At 41.4% G+C, this 17,445-nt stretch overlaps 1 protein-coding gene across 3 annotated transcripts in view; it reads left to right on the plus strand.

Moving 5' to 3' along the window:
* The first annotated feature begins 2,019 nt into the window (after nt 1-2,019).
* M1AP (meiosis 1 associated protein) overlaps nt 2,020-17,445 on the plus strand; it is a 30,976-nt gene continuing 15,550 nt past the window's right edge. The window contains exons 1-3 of one of the 3 annotated variants that reach the window (XM_084518213.1): nt 2,023-2,171; nt 11,492-11,789; nt 16,997-17,179. In XM_084518213.1, coding sequence (XP_084374339.1) covers nt 11,541-11,789; nt 16,997-17,179 — 432 coding nt within the window. In that variant the 5' untranslated portion in view covers nt 2,023-2,171; nt 11,492-11,540. Of the gene's footprint in view, nt 2,172-6,155; nt 6,277-11,491; nt 11,790-16,996; nt 17,180-17,445 lie in introns of those variants that run through there. The other 2 variants (XM_084518214.1, XM_084518215.1) reach the window with 2 other exon arrangements.

Below are 17,445 nucleotides of genomic sequence, written 5' to 3' on the forward strand. Positions count from 1 at the left end.
ATCATTTTACTCAGTCTTCTACCTCTTTTTAAATATAAATATGAATAAACTTTTCTGTTTGCTTTCTCAATGACATTCATAATCTTACATGCTTCTATCATGTATGCCCTCAGCTGTTTCTTTCAGAAGCTGAGGAATCAGTCTATTTAATTGGTTCTTATGCAGAAATTGTGACACCTATTTCATAACCCTTGGTTTTCCCCAACTTTTTCCATTTTTGCTTTATCCCTTGAAAGATGAAAGGACCAGAAAGGCATGAATTCTCTAAAAGTAGCTTCACAGTGGACTTATGTAATGCAGAAGTGTTTTCTGTAATGCCGATCATTTGTGTTCTCCTGTCTACAATCTTCTTTTTGTTCCATGTTTGAACAATGTTTACTGTCATTAAGCCCTGCTAGATGACTGTAGCATTGGTGACATGATACAAATAAATAATATAAATATAAATAACACACTATTATTACTAATAATAATCCAGATTCAGAGACTCCAGCCAAGCACTCCCTGAAAGAAAAACAAACAAACAGACAGACAAAAAACATTCTAATGGTTATATAAATTTCTGGCTTCAGCTTCCAGTCATTGGATTTGTTCTTCCAATAAAGACTCTTCTGCAGTAGGATATAGAGACGATGTACTTCTGTACTTCTAATTTCAAAGTTCCTTATCTAGATAATCAAGGATAGCACTGCCTCTCTTAACAATTGTGTCAGTCTGAGATGTTCTATAATTTTCATACCCAAATTCTCTTCTGGCTTCCCACAGATATGCTACAACCTGTGAAAAGGATTCACATGTTTCTATTCCAGCTGATCTGTATTTATCATTATCTACTGCTGTGGTCATTGTATTATCTGTAATCTCCACCCACAATGGCTATGAACATCTATACAAATAAAGACATGGGAGGTAACAGATTCTTGTAGCGTAGGCTAAGAAATACAGCTGATGAGGTATCAGAATGTAATAGACATTTGAGACATTTATTCATTGAAGACATATGTATTTTAATTTATTTTATAATTTTAAGATCATTATACTTTTAAGATCTTTATTTAATAGGCTTATTTAGTTTATAAATTCTAGTTTTCTGAAAGGATCATCACTGATGGTCCAGCAGGGCTAGGTCCTTTGTAGTCCATTGTGGCCAGCAGGGCTAGGGAAGTGATTGTCCCCCTTTACTCGGCTCTAGTGAGGCCACACCTTGAGTACTGTTTTCAGTTTTGGGCCCCTCGCTAAAAGAAGAACATCGTGGTGCTTGAGCAAGTCCAGAGAAGGGCAGCGAAGCTGGTGAGGGGTCTGGAGTACGAGTCTTATGAGGAGCAGCTGAGGGAGCTTGGATTGTTCAGTCTGGAAAGCAGGAGGCTCAGGGGTGACCTTATTGCACTCTACAGGTACTTTAAAAGAGGTTATAGCAAGGTGGGGGTTGTTCTATTCTCCCATGTGCCTGGTGACAGGATGAGGGGGAATGGGCTAACGTTGTGCCAGGGGAGGTTTAGGTTGGATATTAGGAAGAACTTTACTGAAAGGGTTGTTAGGCATTGGAACAGGCTGCCCCGGGGAAGTGGTGGAGTCACCATCCCTGGAGGTCTTTAAAAGATGTTTAGATGTAGAGCTTAGTGATATGGTTTAGTGGAGGACTTGTTAGTGTTTGGTCAGAGGTTGGACTGGGTGATCTTAGAGGTCTCTTCCAACCTAGATGATTTTGTGGTTCTGTGATTTTAGCTTGAGATCTCCCATGTATTCTGAAAACTAAAATCCCTTCTGAAAATTTATATTTTCCTTTACATGTCCATTTCCTAATGGATGAAAGAAAAAGGGAGCAGACAAAATGCAGCTACTTGGATGCAGAAATGACTGTCAGTCCTTTCCACTTCAGCCTTATAGGTCTACCTACATGGGTCTATATGGTACAGTTTGCCTGTGCATGCCCATGTGTGCAGAAGCGTGCCTGTCCCTGCCAATGCACACCTATGACCATGTGTGCATGTCCAGGAGTGCCTTGAGCATGTGTGTGGTGCCTGCCGTGAGCAGTGGCATATGTGCCAGCAGCCATGTGTGACATGGTCCTGGCCTGTGGGAGGAGAGCTGTGGCCCAGCATGGCTGCTCTGCTGAAGCCAACCTGAGCAGTGAGGGCCGGACAGCTCTGACCAACTGGACTGCTGTGAAGGTAACCTCAGCGCCAGCTCTGCTGTGCTGGGCTTTGCTGTGCAGTGCTAGGCTCTCCTCTTGCCCCAGGCCCAGCATCACTGCCCACGGAGGCCCCTCACAAGCCTAGGCTGGGTGCTGCCCTGGGCATGTCCTGCAGTGCATGGCCCAGCCAGGCCCAGTGTTGCTCGATGGGCATGTCCCTCAGGGTAGGGTCCCCACAGTGAGGAAAAGCTCCCTCCTGGCCCTCCTCCCAGTGTTTCTGGAGGATGAATAGCCCAGGCACTGTTTCACTGAATGCAATATACCCACTTTCTGTGAACCCTGCCATGTTAGATGCATGCCCTTGTTCTATGGCCCCCACCATGGGCAGAGCACAGAGGATATACCATTACACCAGCACTGCAGCCTTATAGACACAAATTGTAGTGGGGGACGTTGCCCAGTTTAGAGACCTGCAAATCTTTTTTGAGAGAACAAGTGCCACAGCCTTTTCAGCACTTCCTTGTTTGCGATGTGGGACATGCAGTTAATGTGCAGATTTTATAGTGTCTGTTTTGTGGACCAGAGGACAAGTGCATCAGGCAGCTAGGGGCTGTATTCCCTCATTCTGAGTACCCAGTCACAGGATTTGTGAATGGGGTAGCATTGCTTTCTAAAGGTGTCTGCAAAATAGTACAGGAAATATGAACCTATGAGAAAAAAGTTACAGTGATACTGCAGATTGAGAGACTCTGAGGTCACATCCAGCACACAAGAGGGTTGGGTTATAGCATGTGGTCTAAACACACAGAACTTCCTTTATAACCAGTAGGCATAAATTAATATTGTAGGGATTTTATTCTTGATATTTAACATATGAATAGTGCTTTTTGCCACTTATATTCAGTAAAACCTTTTATAAAACTTGTCAAGGACACCTTCCAGATGTGAAAAAGACTAAGCTATATGTTATTGATAGTCATAGTGATAGTCATACACTAATACATACTGAATACATATTGAGTACTACCTGTACTTATGAGCTTTGGTTCATCATTTGAGCTTAGAGTATTCTGTACTCTCAACTGTCATATATGACAAATTCCATTCAATAGTAATAAGGAAGTATGAGTTCCATTAGAAATTTGCTTGTGAGATGCCATCTGAAATGTTTTATATAATGTGAATGAAATATGAACAGAAATGAAACAAATATGCACAGAAATGTTCAAACTGGAGCAGCTGCAGAAAAGAGTTACTAAGATAAGCAGGGGAAATACAGAAACTATTTTATGAGCTATAAATAGAAAAGCTGAGCAGGAATATCTTTTTTGTCTATAAATATGTAAATTGTGCAAAAAGTGAGACAGGAGAAAAGAAAGGTAATTCTGGCACAAGAACAACAGGCTAAAATGACCAGCCACCACACATCTAGGATGGAAATTACTGGAAAGCTTCTTGTCACTCAGGTTTAGGAAAAGTCTGTCTGTCAATAATAACAGTGGGACAGGAAGCCCTACACTACTATGAGCTTGACCTTGGTTCCAGGGAAAGTTATGCAGCAGATCATCTTGGGTGAGATCACACAGCACTTGCATAGCATCCAGGAGATCAGGCCCAGCCAGCACAGGTTCACAAAAAGGCAGATCATGCTAGTCCAACCTCATCTCCTTCTATGACCGTGTGACCAGACTGGTAGATGAGGGAAGGGCTCTTGATGTAGTCTACTTAGACTTCTACTTAGACTTCAGCAAAGCCTTTGACACGGTCTGCCACAGTATTCTCCTGAGGAAACTGTCTGCCTGTGGCCTGGACAGGTATACTCGTCTCTGGGTAAAGAACTGTCTGGAGGGCCATGTCCAGTGGGTTGTGGTTTAATGGAGTTAAGTCCAGCCAGCATCCCATTAGGTACTGGGGCCTATCTTGTTTAGTATCTTCATTGACAACCTAGATGAAGGGATAGAGTGTACCCTCAGTAAGTTTGCAGATGACGCCAAGTTGGGAGATAGTGTCGATCTGCCTGAGGGTAGAGTTGTCCTTCAGAGGGATCTGGATAGGCTGGACTGCTGGGCTGAGGCAAATGGGATGAGGTTCAGCAAGGCCAAGTGCCAAGTCCTGCACTTTGGCCACAATAACTCCATGCAACGCTATAGGCTTGGGGCAGAGTGGCTGGAAGACTGTGAAGAAGAAAAGGATCTGGGAATGTTGATCAATGCTTGGCTGACCATGAGACGGCAGTGTGCCCAGGTGATCAAGAAGGCCAGTGGCATCCTGGCCTGTATTAGAAATAGAGTAGCCAGCAGGAGCAGGGAGGTGATCATCCCCCTGTACTCAGCTGTGGTGAGGCCACACCTCGAGTACTGTGTTCAGTTCCGGGCCTCCCACTACAAGAAAGACATCAAGGCCAAGTAATTTGTCTGGTGAAGGGCCTGGAACACAAGCCCTATGAGGAGCGGCTGAGGGAACTGGGGTTGTTTAGTCTGGAGGAGGTTCAGGGGAGACCTCACTTCACTCTACAGCTTCCTGAAAGGAGGTTGTGATGAGGAGGGGGTGAGTCTTTCAGATAACTAATGATAGGACTCAAGGAAATGGCCACAAGTTGTGCCAGGGGAGATTTAGATTCAATATCAGGAAAAACATTTTCTCTCAAAAAGTGGTCAGGCACCGGAACAGCCTGCCCACTGAGGTGGTGGAGTCACTATCCCTGGTGGTGTTCAAGAAGCACCTGGAGGAGGTGCTACAAGATATGTGGGTAGTATTGGTGATAGGAGGATGGTTGGACTAGATGATCTTGTAGGTCCTTTCCAACCTTGTGTTTCTATGCTTCTATGATACTTTGAGTTTTGATGAGTTAACAGTGGAACTGCATGGCATACTAACTGTGACAATAAGGAACGATTCACTGAGGAATCCTATATTGCTAATACAGTGTGATGTTAATGTCTTATATCCTATCATGAAACTGCTTCTAGAATAATCTGAAGTCATGGCACTGGAGATATATTGCAACTGGCCGTTAGTTCAAAGTGCAACCTTCAAGAAAGTGTTAAGTGCTTTCAAGGTAGGAAGGAGTACAGAAACACAGCTCCCTACTATTTGATTCTGTCCTGGAGCTGACAGAAACCCTTGCATGTTTACTTTGTTTCCTGCACTGATTTTTATATGGTAAAGGGTTTTGAAGAAGGAGAAACAGGAGCAGGAGACTGGCTGCTCTCCACAGTGTTGTCCCCTGCAAACTGCAGGCTTCCTTTGTAAATCTAGCATGAGTTTTTCTGTGAGAAGCAGCATTAACTCATGCTAGGCCATCTGCATTATTGTGTGGCTGTTGGGCAGCTGACAGCAAACAGAAGGGAGGCCATAGCACTTGGGAACTGGTCTGCAACACAGGCCCGGGAGCAAACTGCTCCTGCAGATTCCAGCCTGGGGAGCTGTGAGGGTGTCTTCTGGCTCTCCTCCATCAGCTGCTGCCTCTGTGCAGGGGAAGCTTGAGAGAAGTCACCATCTGCAGCTCTCCAGCCCTACTTCCCAAAACCCTTCCTGCAGCAGATTTGGTCTAATTCATCATCCCACTGCCCACAGTTCACCAGAATTTGGTGTTGATGCAGAAAGAGAAGACTAAGTTTTTAAGACTCTCATTCATAATAGCAGTGTCAAATGTGGTTGCTCAGGTGCAAGCCCTCTTCAGTCATGGCTGGGAAGGTCTTGCATGGACTAAAGCAGAACCCATGCCATGGTGTTAGATTTCTCGGTCTTGCCCAGACCAAAGAATTACTTTACCTGGCCAGCTGGAAGTACAAACAGAACAGTGTTACCTTAAATCTTACCCTCTTTGTCATATCAGTGCTCTGGTCTGGGTTACAATGCAGCAGCTGCTTCCACTGAGGGTACACAAACCAGCATCCTTTCATACACAGGATTAATGACTAGAAAAGACATGTAGAATGTGGGAAGTATGCATTCAAGGGTGAAGAGTTCACAGGAGATAACCCACCTCTCAGGAAAGTGCCCTAACCATTCAGTTAGAGGGTATTTGAAGGTGTGATGTAAGGGAAATAACTGTTCCCTCTTGTTCGGTCCTGCTTCATTGTATTGAAAAGGTTTCAAGATGCCTTGTGGCAGCGAGTAGGAGAAAGGAAGAAATAAAAGTGAGCCTATCTGTAAGGCATTACCATTGAGCGTTATTTCGCTCTGCTCTGATATGTGCATGTATCTCACAGTGATTTCATATACACTTACTAAAACACACTCAGTGATGTTTGCTTGTCTACAGTTATGTTCTGAGGCTTATGAATTATTCAGGTTTAATCCATTTAATGTGTATGTTGACTTCATATAATTCTAGTTTCTTAATCAATTTACCAGGCAAGATAAAGCATCTGCCTTATGAAGCTTTATTAATCGTACATATAATCTCATCAAAAAGATATTACAATACCTAAAAAGTTTTAATTCTGAGAGTTCAAGCACATCACTCAAGCAGAAGTCCTTTATGATAAGACAGTGTTCCTCAGAGCATTCTTGATGGGTTTTATGAGTCGGCAGGTTGTTTTATAGGAGCAATTGGGCATATGCATTATACATCAACTTATCCTTATATTATACATCAGCTTGTCCTTATCTGTCAAGACAGTGGTTGATAAGCATTCACAATCATTTGCTGCATTATTTATAGTGATTCAGAATTAGACAATGGCTTTTTTCTAAACTCCTATAGCATCATAATTCCTTTCTATTTAAGAAAAAAATAAATCTGCAAGGGTGATAATGACTGATTTTAATGTTATGATAAAGTACCTATTCTTACTAAGAGTTGGTGATTTTTATCTCAATAAAAACACAACCCCAAAGCCTTGTATTGGCTATTAGCATTGACGTACAGAAAAACATGTAATGTCTGTTACTATATAGGATCCTGAATAATTTCAGTAGCTTGATTATATGCTAACTTTGTTAGTTTGATTTTATTCTTCTGTTCATCCTGACTTTTTAAAATAAATGTCTTCCCATCTGGGCTTGGTACACAGAGGATGTCCACACTGCTTAGACACTTCAATGTTTGTGTCTTCTATAAATTCTATATGGTAAATCTTTATATATCTTCTGATGTCTAGTTAATTAGAACTCGAGTGGAAAATTTTTGACAGAATAATCCTCATTTGTATACATTATCTGCAATTTCTCCATTTACTGTCTCTTAATCTATTTATTGAGGAGTTACATTGCTTTTTATGGTGATATGGTGACTAAAAGCAAGTGTGTTTAAATTAAATGCCTCTTAGAGATCAAATTATACTCTGTTGAAACCCCTATGCCTGTGTATAATCCCACTAAAATCTACTATCAAGGAGATCTATTTTCCATACTTATGCTACTATTTTTAGGTTTGCTATTGACTATGCCTCATATCACTGTTTCTATTAATTTCCCTGGTACATACATTATGAATGACAAATGGGCTATTGCTATCTGAATCATGTTGTATGTTCTTTGTTTAAACAAGAACATTATGGTTACTGTGGAGCTTTCACAGCTCTGAGATGAGTTAAAGGTTCAGAAGGGTTCAAAGAGTTCCAGGGCGCTCCAGGGCACAAAGATCGTCTTCTCAAAGAGTAAAACATGCTGACCTAGCAGATGAACTTAATATCCACTCTAGTCACAAATGAAAAACAGAATAATTAGTCATCAGTGCTTTCTTCTAAATGCAGATCAAAATATTTATTGAACACCATTTCTGCTTGGTTAAATAAATTCTCGATGTGTTTAAAGAGTAGCTTTTATGCTTTAATAGCTTAAAGATTAAGTTTTCATTGTCCTTAAACCTGTTAACTGATACTGTTTGTTGGTGCCTTTTGTTCACAATTTTAAAAGCTTTTCCTCACCAATAGTTTGTATTCATTATTGCATCTTGAGGTTTTCTTAGCTTAGTTGTGTACTTCTCTGTAAATAGGCCACTGTCAAAGTAGGTCTGTGGGGCTTACCTGCCCAATAAAGTATTCTTAAGTTAAACTCATTATTCACATGTATTGGTTTTGTGTTGTTTTGTGTTTTTCTTTTTTTTTTATTTTATTTTTTATTTTCCCTCCACTTAAATTGAGGTTGAATCCAAGATTTGCTGACTAATTTATTAGAAAGAAAATGGTAACCGTCCTCAGTATTTGTCTTCCTGCATTGAGCAAATTGTACATTACCGTTAGTAACTAGCTTTGACAGCTAATAAGTTCTGTTTTATTGAGCAGTAAGTTAATGTTATATGAGATGCTAGAACAGTTTTCACTCATGCACACTGAATTATGGTGCAATCCCTTAGGCTAGGCTCTCTGTCAGTTCACTTGCTACTTAAATGAAGATATGATTTTACCATAGCAACCAATTAGACTATTACACAGAATTCTTTGGCTGGACAACCTTTTCTTTATCAGCTAAAGGAATTTCATTTCTTCATAACTGTGGTCTGTTAATTAATCTCTGCTTAGCAATATTCATATGATTTATGTACATCTCTCTGCACAATATTTGATATACAGAGTAAACAGCCCACCTCTCTCACAGCCTACATCAGTTACCCTTAGTCTAAGAACATAGCTGATGAGGGATCAGTTTTACTAAAGCACCTTAGAACAGGCACAGTTCTATGAAGTGTCAAGAGTGAAGACTTCATTCAAATTCAGAAAAAGTGTATTTTTCAGTATCAAAGCTCAGTTTTCCATCTGAAAACAAGAAAAAACAGAGCCAAGTTTTCTAGACTTCTGACTGTAGGATAGATTTTGTTTCCTTATTTGAGAAGGCATTAGGTGCTTGCAGAGATGAGTAGCACAAAGCCTCATCACAAAAAAAAAAAAAAAAAAAAGGGGGGGGGGGGAGAGAGAGAGAGAGAGAGAATTTTTTTTTCCAGATTCAGTGAAGTAATTTAGTAAACTTTACTGTATATTTTACAGCTTCAGAAGAGACACTGATTAAAGTGTTATCTGTTTTTCACTTTCCAGTAAAATTGTATCGGTTACTAGCCAAAACAAAGCAAGATACACACACATGTACATGATATTTGTAAAATATTTTCACCAATTCTGAACTGTTAGCCTCAGTTTTGAAATTCAATCTGTGTTCACTCTGTTTTGACATCATTGACAGACATCCTAGAAATACATTTTTTTGTTGTTGGTGGTGGTTTTTTGTGTTCATTTTTGTTTTCCTGATGATACTTAAATTAGATGGAAATGTATTTCTTGTTCTTTTCAAGGCCTCAAGAAATTCTTACTCAAGCATCCTGGGGACTGTCAGAAATATGCTAGCCTTCTTCCTTCCCTTCCCTTCCCTTCCCTTCCCTTCCCTTCCCTTCCCTTCCCTTCCCTTCCCTTCCCTTCCCTTCCCTTCCCTTCCCTTCCCTTCCCTTCCCTTCCCTTCCCTTCCCTTCCCTTCCCTTCCCTTCCCTTCCCTTCCCTTCCCTTCCCTTCCCTTCCCTTCCCTTCCCTTCCCTTCCCTTCCCTTCCCTTCCCTTCCCTTCCCTTCCCTTCCCTTCCCTTCCCTTCCCTTCCCTTCCCTTCCCTTCCCTTCCCTTCCCTTCCCTTCCCTTCCCTTCCCTTCCCTTCCCTTCCCTTCCCTTCCCTTTCCATGAACATAACAGTTGCATGTCTCCGCTAAACATACTGCACAAGTTAAGAGCTGTGCACAGGAATTCACACTGGCCTAGGTTCTTACCAGAGCCCTAGTATGTAAGCCAAGGGTGGGATTTAAGATTCAGTAAACCCACTAGGGGTTTACACAGCCATAAGAAGACATAATTTATTCTAGTTCATATTGAAAATACATGTGCAATTATATAAACACCTCCCTGGGTGCAAGTAGATTTCTGTGGTTATGTATTACTGTTACTACAATACATATTTTTGAAGGATTTCATATAACCTTAGAAACAGCACTGAATGCTTTGTGCAGATATGTTTAGACTTAGTGAAGAGCAGATTCTGGGCAGCATCTCTGCTTAAGATGTATGTATTGAAGGGAAGGTGTGTGTGGGGGGGGATGACACACAAAGGTCACATTCAAAGTCTGTGGAAAAGCATAGGTGAATACTTTGCCTCTAAACCTTTGAGCCAAACAATTATGTGTTCACTCTGGACTCAGGGCCAAATGGTTTCTCCGTCTCATACTCTGTGAGGTATGGGAAAGACACAAGACCTCTTTTACAGCATGATTCTTCTCTTTCTTGCTTCTGCTTAAAATTTCTCAAAAATAGTCAAATTTTCTTAAATATTGTGGGGAAGTCTCTCAAAACAGCACCAGCTGAGCCTTATGCATGCAGAAGTGCAGTTGTGCTTCCAGATGAAAGGGTGGATATTTGAAAGAAAGCACACAAAAAGAGGTCCATGTGCTTTGTTCTCATACCAGGTGATCTGTGGTCTCTCAGGGCACTGGAACATGCACCACCTCTCTTCCCACACACATGGGATCCAAGAAATCAGGAGCCTTCTGCTTTTCTTTGCTTCCGTGTGCAAGCTGTTGTCTGCAATGCTGACAGCTCCATCAAGCTGTTCTGACAAATCTCTGCATTGTTTGGCACAGCTCTGTGACACAGGTTAAGCACATCCACCTCCATACACAGTATTCCCAGTGTCTCTAGCCAGTTCTGGGAATCAAAGCTGGTGCTTGGCTGGAAAATACTTTCTGTTGGAGTTTCTGACATTCCAGATTTTTACGGTTGCTGTACTCCATGTGCTTGAACATGAGACACTGCAGGCAACCTTAGTGCTACATTCATTGAGGCTTTTGTTAATGCAGAGAGCTAACTTTGTGTGTTAGAAACTCCAAAGAAAGGTTGGCTCTGCATGGTTCACAATGTAAAACTGATGTATACGCACTATTTTATTTCTGCATCGTGATGGCCTTTTTTGGATATGACAGCTACTTGTCTCATCAAGGAGTGGGGGCTGTGTTCTCATCTGGATATTGGGTATGATCACTTGGCCACTGCAAAAGCAGGAGTACTAGTTCAGAGTCCTTTTATCCACCAGCTGTTGGAAATCACTGCTGTGCTGGAGATTGTTGCCACACACCTGAGTCATACTGGAGGATTGTATCACATAGCTTGTCCATGAGCTAGGCATGGCTGTGCTAGCAACATTAACTGCTCCAGTTACAGCTGCACAAGTATATTTGCTATGCATTTTTTTTTGGTTGATCCATTTTGTTTTCTGACCTTATGCATTTTCCCTTATATTTGCATGGGTTTATCCTAAAGTATGAACAAATACTTTGGTGAAAGCTATTGAAGTCTAATTCACTACTGCTTGCTATTTCTCACATTGCTTTCAAGTGAATGGGAAAAGGAGAGTCGCACTCATTGATATTTGTCAATTTTTCCAGCTCAGATGCAGAAGGGTAACTGGATGTCTACTACCTATGTACAGAAGTCATGAATTCCAGAAAATTATTCTCAGAAACACGGAAAACATTTCCTGATACTAAAGCACACTGCCAGCAGCCATCACGGATTCTCGTTGTGGATGTCACATCAGCTTCCTGGGACAACACTTGTTCTGTACTCTCTGAAGCTCTGGAAAACACACTCAGTTTGGCATGCAGATTGACAGGTCCCTGCCGTGTTCCCCTTCTTAGCATCTATGTGGTACAGAACCAGCAGGAATGTTTGCTTCCCTTTGTGGTAGGTGTGAAATTATGTCTCTTGGGATGTAGCAAACATGAATGCAATATGTTGTTGCAGTTCAGTAAAGGAAGTTATGATTTCCTACAAATTTATATTTAAAAAAATAACCATTCTCAAAGAGCAAAGCCTGTTAGACTTCATGGAAGAAGTGAGTTTTATGAGAGAATGGTGTTTAAAAGGAGAAGGTTCATGTTTTTGATCTGTGAAGTTGCTCATGTGCATAAATTAGGTTTTGTACTGTTCCTTTCTGTACCATCTGTTGCACTCTCCCATATGCTACTTCCTGCACTGTCTGTGCTGCTTCATACTTACCAATCACAACTCTTCACCTGCAATAATTTGGATGGTGAAATTGCCTGTATACCAGTTGATTATACAAATATTACCACTTTGGGGGCTGTTCCAGACCTTTAAGGGGAAAGGATCAGAATTCAAAGTATTTTTGCCAAATTTGAGAAATATCCTGATCTAAGTCAATAAGAACAAGTGCTTCATTCACATAGGGATATGCTGCAGAATAAACACAGACGGAGAATTAGTAGCAGCTCTACAATAAAAGTTTGGGTTTGGAAAGCATCATAAAGTTCATGTGAATCTAAGAAGTCATCCTACTGCGGTCATACTAACCACTCTCATTTATGTAAGGTAGTATGAACACCCAGTATTAACCCTTCCACTTTATTCAGCAATGGTAAAAACATTCTGAAATATTTTGTCAAGTTTTCACATCTCAAGAGAGGCAGACGCCAACTGGAAAAAAAATAATCAAAGGCCAACGCTAACAATGAATTTAGAAAATGGGATCTGCAAGGAGACTGTATTAAATGGCATTGTTCATTTTGCATAATGGGTTATAGAGAACATGACAAGATAACTAAGATGACACCAGAGAACATTTACTGGGGAGATTGTGAAACCACTCTGATTAGGGTCTTTAAGAACAGACACTTCTTAGGATGAGTTTAGATATAATCCATTCTGGCATGGAAATATGGGATGGACTAGGCATTCTGTATCACAACTTGTTCCAGGCCTGTTTTCTGTGATTTTGCCTTTTGTCCAAGTTAATTTGTATGTGTTTAGGGCCAAACACCTGCTTTTTTATTTACTAGGGAAGTGCTGACACTGTTCCAACCTGTGCTGGCTGAAAACAAACTCAGATCTCATTCAGTAATCATGGATCACTAGAGTACAACTGACACAATCCCCCCACTTGCCCTCGTATGAATCATGTGAATCTTCTGCTGCTTATGATAGATTGTCTTTTTATGTAAAAAACAACTCATTCTGATAATCATAGGTGTTTGTTGTTTTGTTTTGTTTTGTTTTGTTTTTAAGACAGAGGAACCCTGCCTATTATATAGGCTATTATATTTCACTAAAATAGCCATACTTCGCTAAAGCATTTTCTCCAGAAAGACATGAAGTTTTTATCTGAAGATATTACAAGATGGAGAATAATCTACTTCTGTTGATAATTTCTTTCACTGGTTAATCATTGTCATTGCGAAACTTGCAGCCAGCTTCTAATTTGTATTTATTGGCTTTAGCTTCCAGGGATTTGTTCATATATTTCCTCTTTTGGCTTGACTGAAAAACCTGCTTATATCTTGCTTTTTCTTCCTCTAGAGATAATCAGGTTCCCCTGTAATCTTCTAGCTGGTAAATGAAAGAGAAAAAAATATGAGTCTAACTGCAAGGCATTTTTACAGTCCCTTAATAACTTCCAAGCCCTTCCCTGTATTCACTCTTCTGTCTTTTTCAAAGTTGATTCAAAATATGGTCACTGAGATGGATGCTGCATTCCAATACCAGTCTCAGCAATGCTGTAAAGAGAGCTAAAAAGTATCCCCTCCTCCTGTTTGCTTGATTGGTAATCACATCAACTCTTTTGCCATAATGTGTTTTTCTGAGACTTGTCCAAGCCTGCAAAGTGTGTGCCCAAGCTCATGCAGATCTCACTCGCTCTCTACAGGTACCTCAAAGGAGGCTGTAGCGAGGTGGGGGTTGGCCTGTTCTCCCACGTGCCTGGTGACAGGATGAGGGGGAATGGGCTTAAGTTGAGCCAGGGGAGTTTTAGGTTAGATGTTAGGAAGAACTTCTTTACTGAAAGGGTTGTGAGGCATTGGAACAGGCTGCCCAGGGAAGTGGTGGAGTCACCATCCCTGGAAGTCTTTAAAAGAAGTTTAGATGTAGAGCTTAGGGATATGGTTTAGTGGGGACTGTTAGCGTTAGGTCAGAGGTTGGACTCGATGATCTTGAGGTCTCTTCCAACCTAGAAATTCTGTGATTCTGTGATTCACCCAAAGACTTGGGCCAATACCGCATGCCATGTTGATAGGCACAGCCCTCCAGTTTTGCCTGGGTGTTCTGCCTACTAAGCCATCTCTATTCAAACATCTGCTGATGTACTGAGGGCTGTTTTTCAGAACTGTTTTTTCCCTTTTAGGGACATTAAAGTATAGGAGGATGGCAATCTTTGATGGACCTTTTTTTTCATTTTGTTATAAATGATTTCTAGTCCTCTGTAGTTTCTCAGAACAGGACCAATTTTATATCTCTGTCTGCTAAACATCTATTCCATTTCACCCTTCTCCAGAAATACTAGTGCTCCTTCACTTTTTCTGTACTTTTGAATGTACCCATGTGTCAATAATGCATGTTTATCACTTTAATTTTCTGATCTAGCTAGAGAATAACTTGATAGTTCTCAGTGAGAAACCAAGATAGATATATATTGGAGGTTGCTTATTAGACAAATCATATGAGGTCAGGAAACCCCCAGAGCTAAAAACAGAGGCTGGGAGAGTACATGAGGAAGTGTCATGTATGGTTGCCCTTTTTTCAGTCTTCCCCAGGCACGAGTTTAGAGTCTGCATTCCTACTGATCTCCTCTAATGGCCTAACTCTAAGCACTCCAAAGAGCTTCCCTGGAAAGGGAGAGGTGATGCCAAAGAAAGGGAAACTAGGAATAAAATAAATAACAATGGAGAACAACAGATGGTGACAAGAGGCGGAGTGAACATTAAAGGGACAGAAACTTTAAATGTGTAAGTGGGTAAGGACTGAGATCACCTCCAACTGATGGGCAATTTTCACAGAATCACAGAATCATCTAGGTTGGAAGAGACCTCCAAGATCACCTAATCCAACCTCTGACTAACAAGTCCTCCAAGTCCAACAAGTCACCAAGTCCAACCTAACACTAACAAGTCCTCCATTAAACCATATCTTCCTACTCTTTTTCCCTGGAGATGGGCAGCAGGGATGTCTCAAGTACATTCCAGAGTTGAAACTGCAGCTTGCATAGACCAGCCTAAGTTAATATTTAAAGCAGCTGTATGCATGCAACAGAAAATGCAACTCTGCCGGTGCCAGTTCCAAGACACACAGGTAGTTAACTGGGCTTTTGGCTGCCCTGTAGCACATGCTGAGCCCTGTTCTGCCACTGAGGAGCAATACGTGACCTGGGACAGATGGTTTACATCTCTGTGAGCTGCAACTGCCTCTTGGGATTGAGGGCAAGCATCTGAACTGTAGGGAGTTTTGCTATAGCACTCTGAAGAGCATCATGGCTCTGTGCATGTACATAAGGTTCCCAGCCTCACAGGAGAACTGAGATAATGGGCCAGACATTTCTCCCACTGTGGAATACAGTCAGTATAAAGTGTGGTGACTTTCCTTAAAACTGCTCATCACCATTCTGACGAGAGGTTTGGGCTGTCCCATCTTTCTGCCTCACCTTGTTTGCAGAGCCATCCGAGCTGCCTGTGACAAGCTTCAGCCTACCTGGTTCGTAACTCAGTCACCCTAAAAGGCCATGCTGTAAACCATGGCTGCTCAGGAGCTGCTTAATGAATCAGTGCCAAGTTTCTAAAGCAAATGAAGCATTCGTTCAGCTGTTGCCTCTTCTGTGAGGAAAGTGACTTCTGGCAGTACTGTTTTATATTGCTTCAAACAGATTTGCTACAGTTCATTGGTAGTTTTCCCTGTGGCCATAATTTGCCAGGTTGCTTGCTGGTTATTTGTCAACTTTGAGTTCTTGAGCCCAGGTGAGCTGACGTGTGTAAATGCTAGGCTAGCTATGTTCCACACACCTTTGGATCCTGGGTGCGCTCTTGCTTTGTCACATCTATGCTAAAGCAAGGACATGGCTTGGTAACAGCTACTAGGTAGCTTTAACTAATATGGCTCAGGGAAACAGAGTGTAAGGGGCCTACCAGAATTGTGGCCAGCCTGGTTCATTTTCAGACTGCTTTCTACAGATTTAGGTGATCAGTATAAAATGATACCAGCTTCAAGGAAGTGATGAGCAACATATGTGATATATGGGTTTGGTAGCCCTGGACTATAAGTAATCTAAATCACAATAGCAGACAGTGAGAATATGGCCCAATATCCTGCAGTACATGAGACTGACACAAAGAAGCACTGTGGAACTCATCAGGTTAATAAACTGTGCATTTGTAATGTTCATCTTGCTATAATGAGTCAGACCAGCTGTCCTTGGGCAGCCATTATAGAGTAGTAGTTGTTCCATGAAAGAGTAAAATGTTTTCAAATGACAATTATAGAATAACTTTTCTTTTCTAATACTTGCTCTGGTATCTCATTTTTGAAGCAGGAGGGTCCACAGACCTTCCATCAGCATTTGCTCTGAGAATTATTACTGTGGTGCATATTCTAAAAGAGCATTACAAGAGCACAAGAAATGCCTTACTGGGTCTGACCAGCAGCCCACTAGCTCAGTCTCAAAAGGAGAGGCTGTTTTGGAGGAGTACCCCAGCCCAAGCACTTTCTGCTGTTCTTTCTCCTTGTGCCCCCCAGTTCCACAGCTGCTGTATTAAGAATGATGAAGGATATGTTTGAAGTTATTCTCCTTGCTATCAGATTATGGACCCATTACCCATTAGTCTGTGGACCCCCTTTTTGACCTGACAATGTAGTTTGACTTCAAGCTCTCCAGTGTGCAGGTCCCAGAGGTACACAGCCTGATGAGTGATGGAGTATGGGTATGACAATGGTGATATGGCCAGGGGTCAATTCATATCACTGTTCATGGCTTTATGACTAGTAAAAAGCTCCTGGGCCATGTCTTATCTCACTGCTGTGAATTCAAAGGCCTCATTCCAAATTATGGAAAAATATTTCATATTATGGTTGACATTCTTTGTGTTTCAATTTCATTGAATATTGTTTTTCAGCAACTGAAGGAAAGCTTTGCACGAGTTCAAGCCTGCATTTCAGAGCTCCGTTCACTACCAAGAGAAGGCTGTTTCCCGCAGGGGGGAGATGGAGTGGTACAGGCTGTGCAAGATGGATTGCAGCAGTTCAAGCAATACAGCAGACACACAGTGGTAGGAGGCTCAACAAATAGTTCTGTTGAGGTAAGAAAACATTGGGAAGATGGTAGGAGCCATCTATCAGACTTGTGACTTTGCCACTTGTTGACGCATTAAGATGATAGTCTGTGTAATATCTAAAGACCATGGGAGGGAAAGAGTAATTAAGCCCACCAAAATACCCATGTTGCAATCTCTGGATGCTCATGGATAAGAAATAAATTTGGGTTTGAGATATTTATGGAGAACGACTTACTTTAAAATATAGAAAAATGAATTTATTTTCCAAGCATTTAAGACTGGCTCAAGCA

This window comes from Aythya ferina (genome assembly GCF_964211825.1).
Source record: "Aythya ferina genome assembly, chromosome: 4".
NCBI lineage: Eukaryota > Metazoa > Chordata > Aves > Anseriformes > Anatidae > Aythya > Aythya ferina.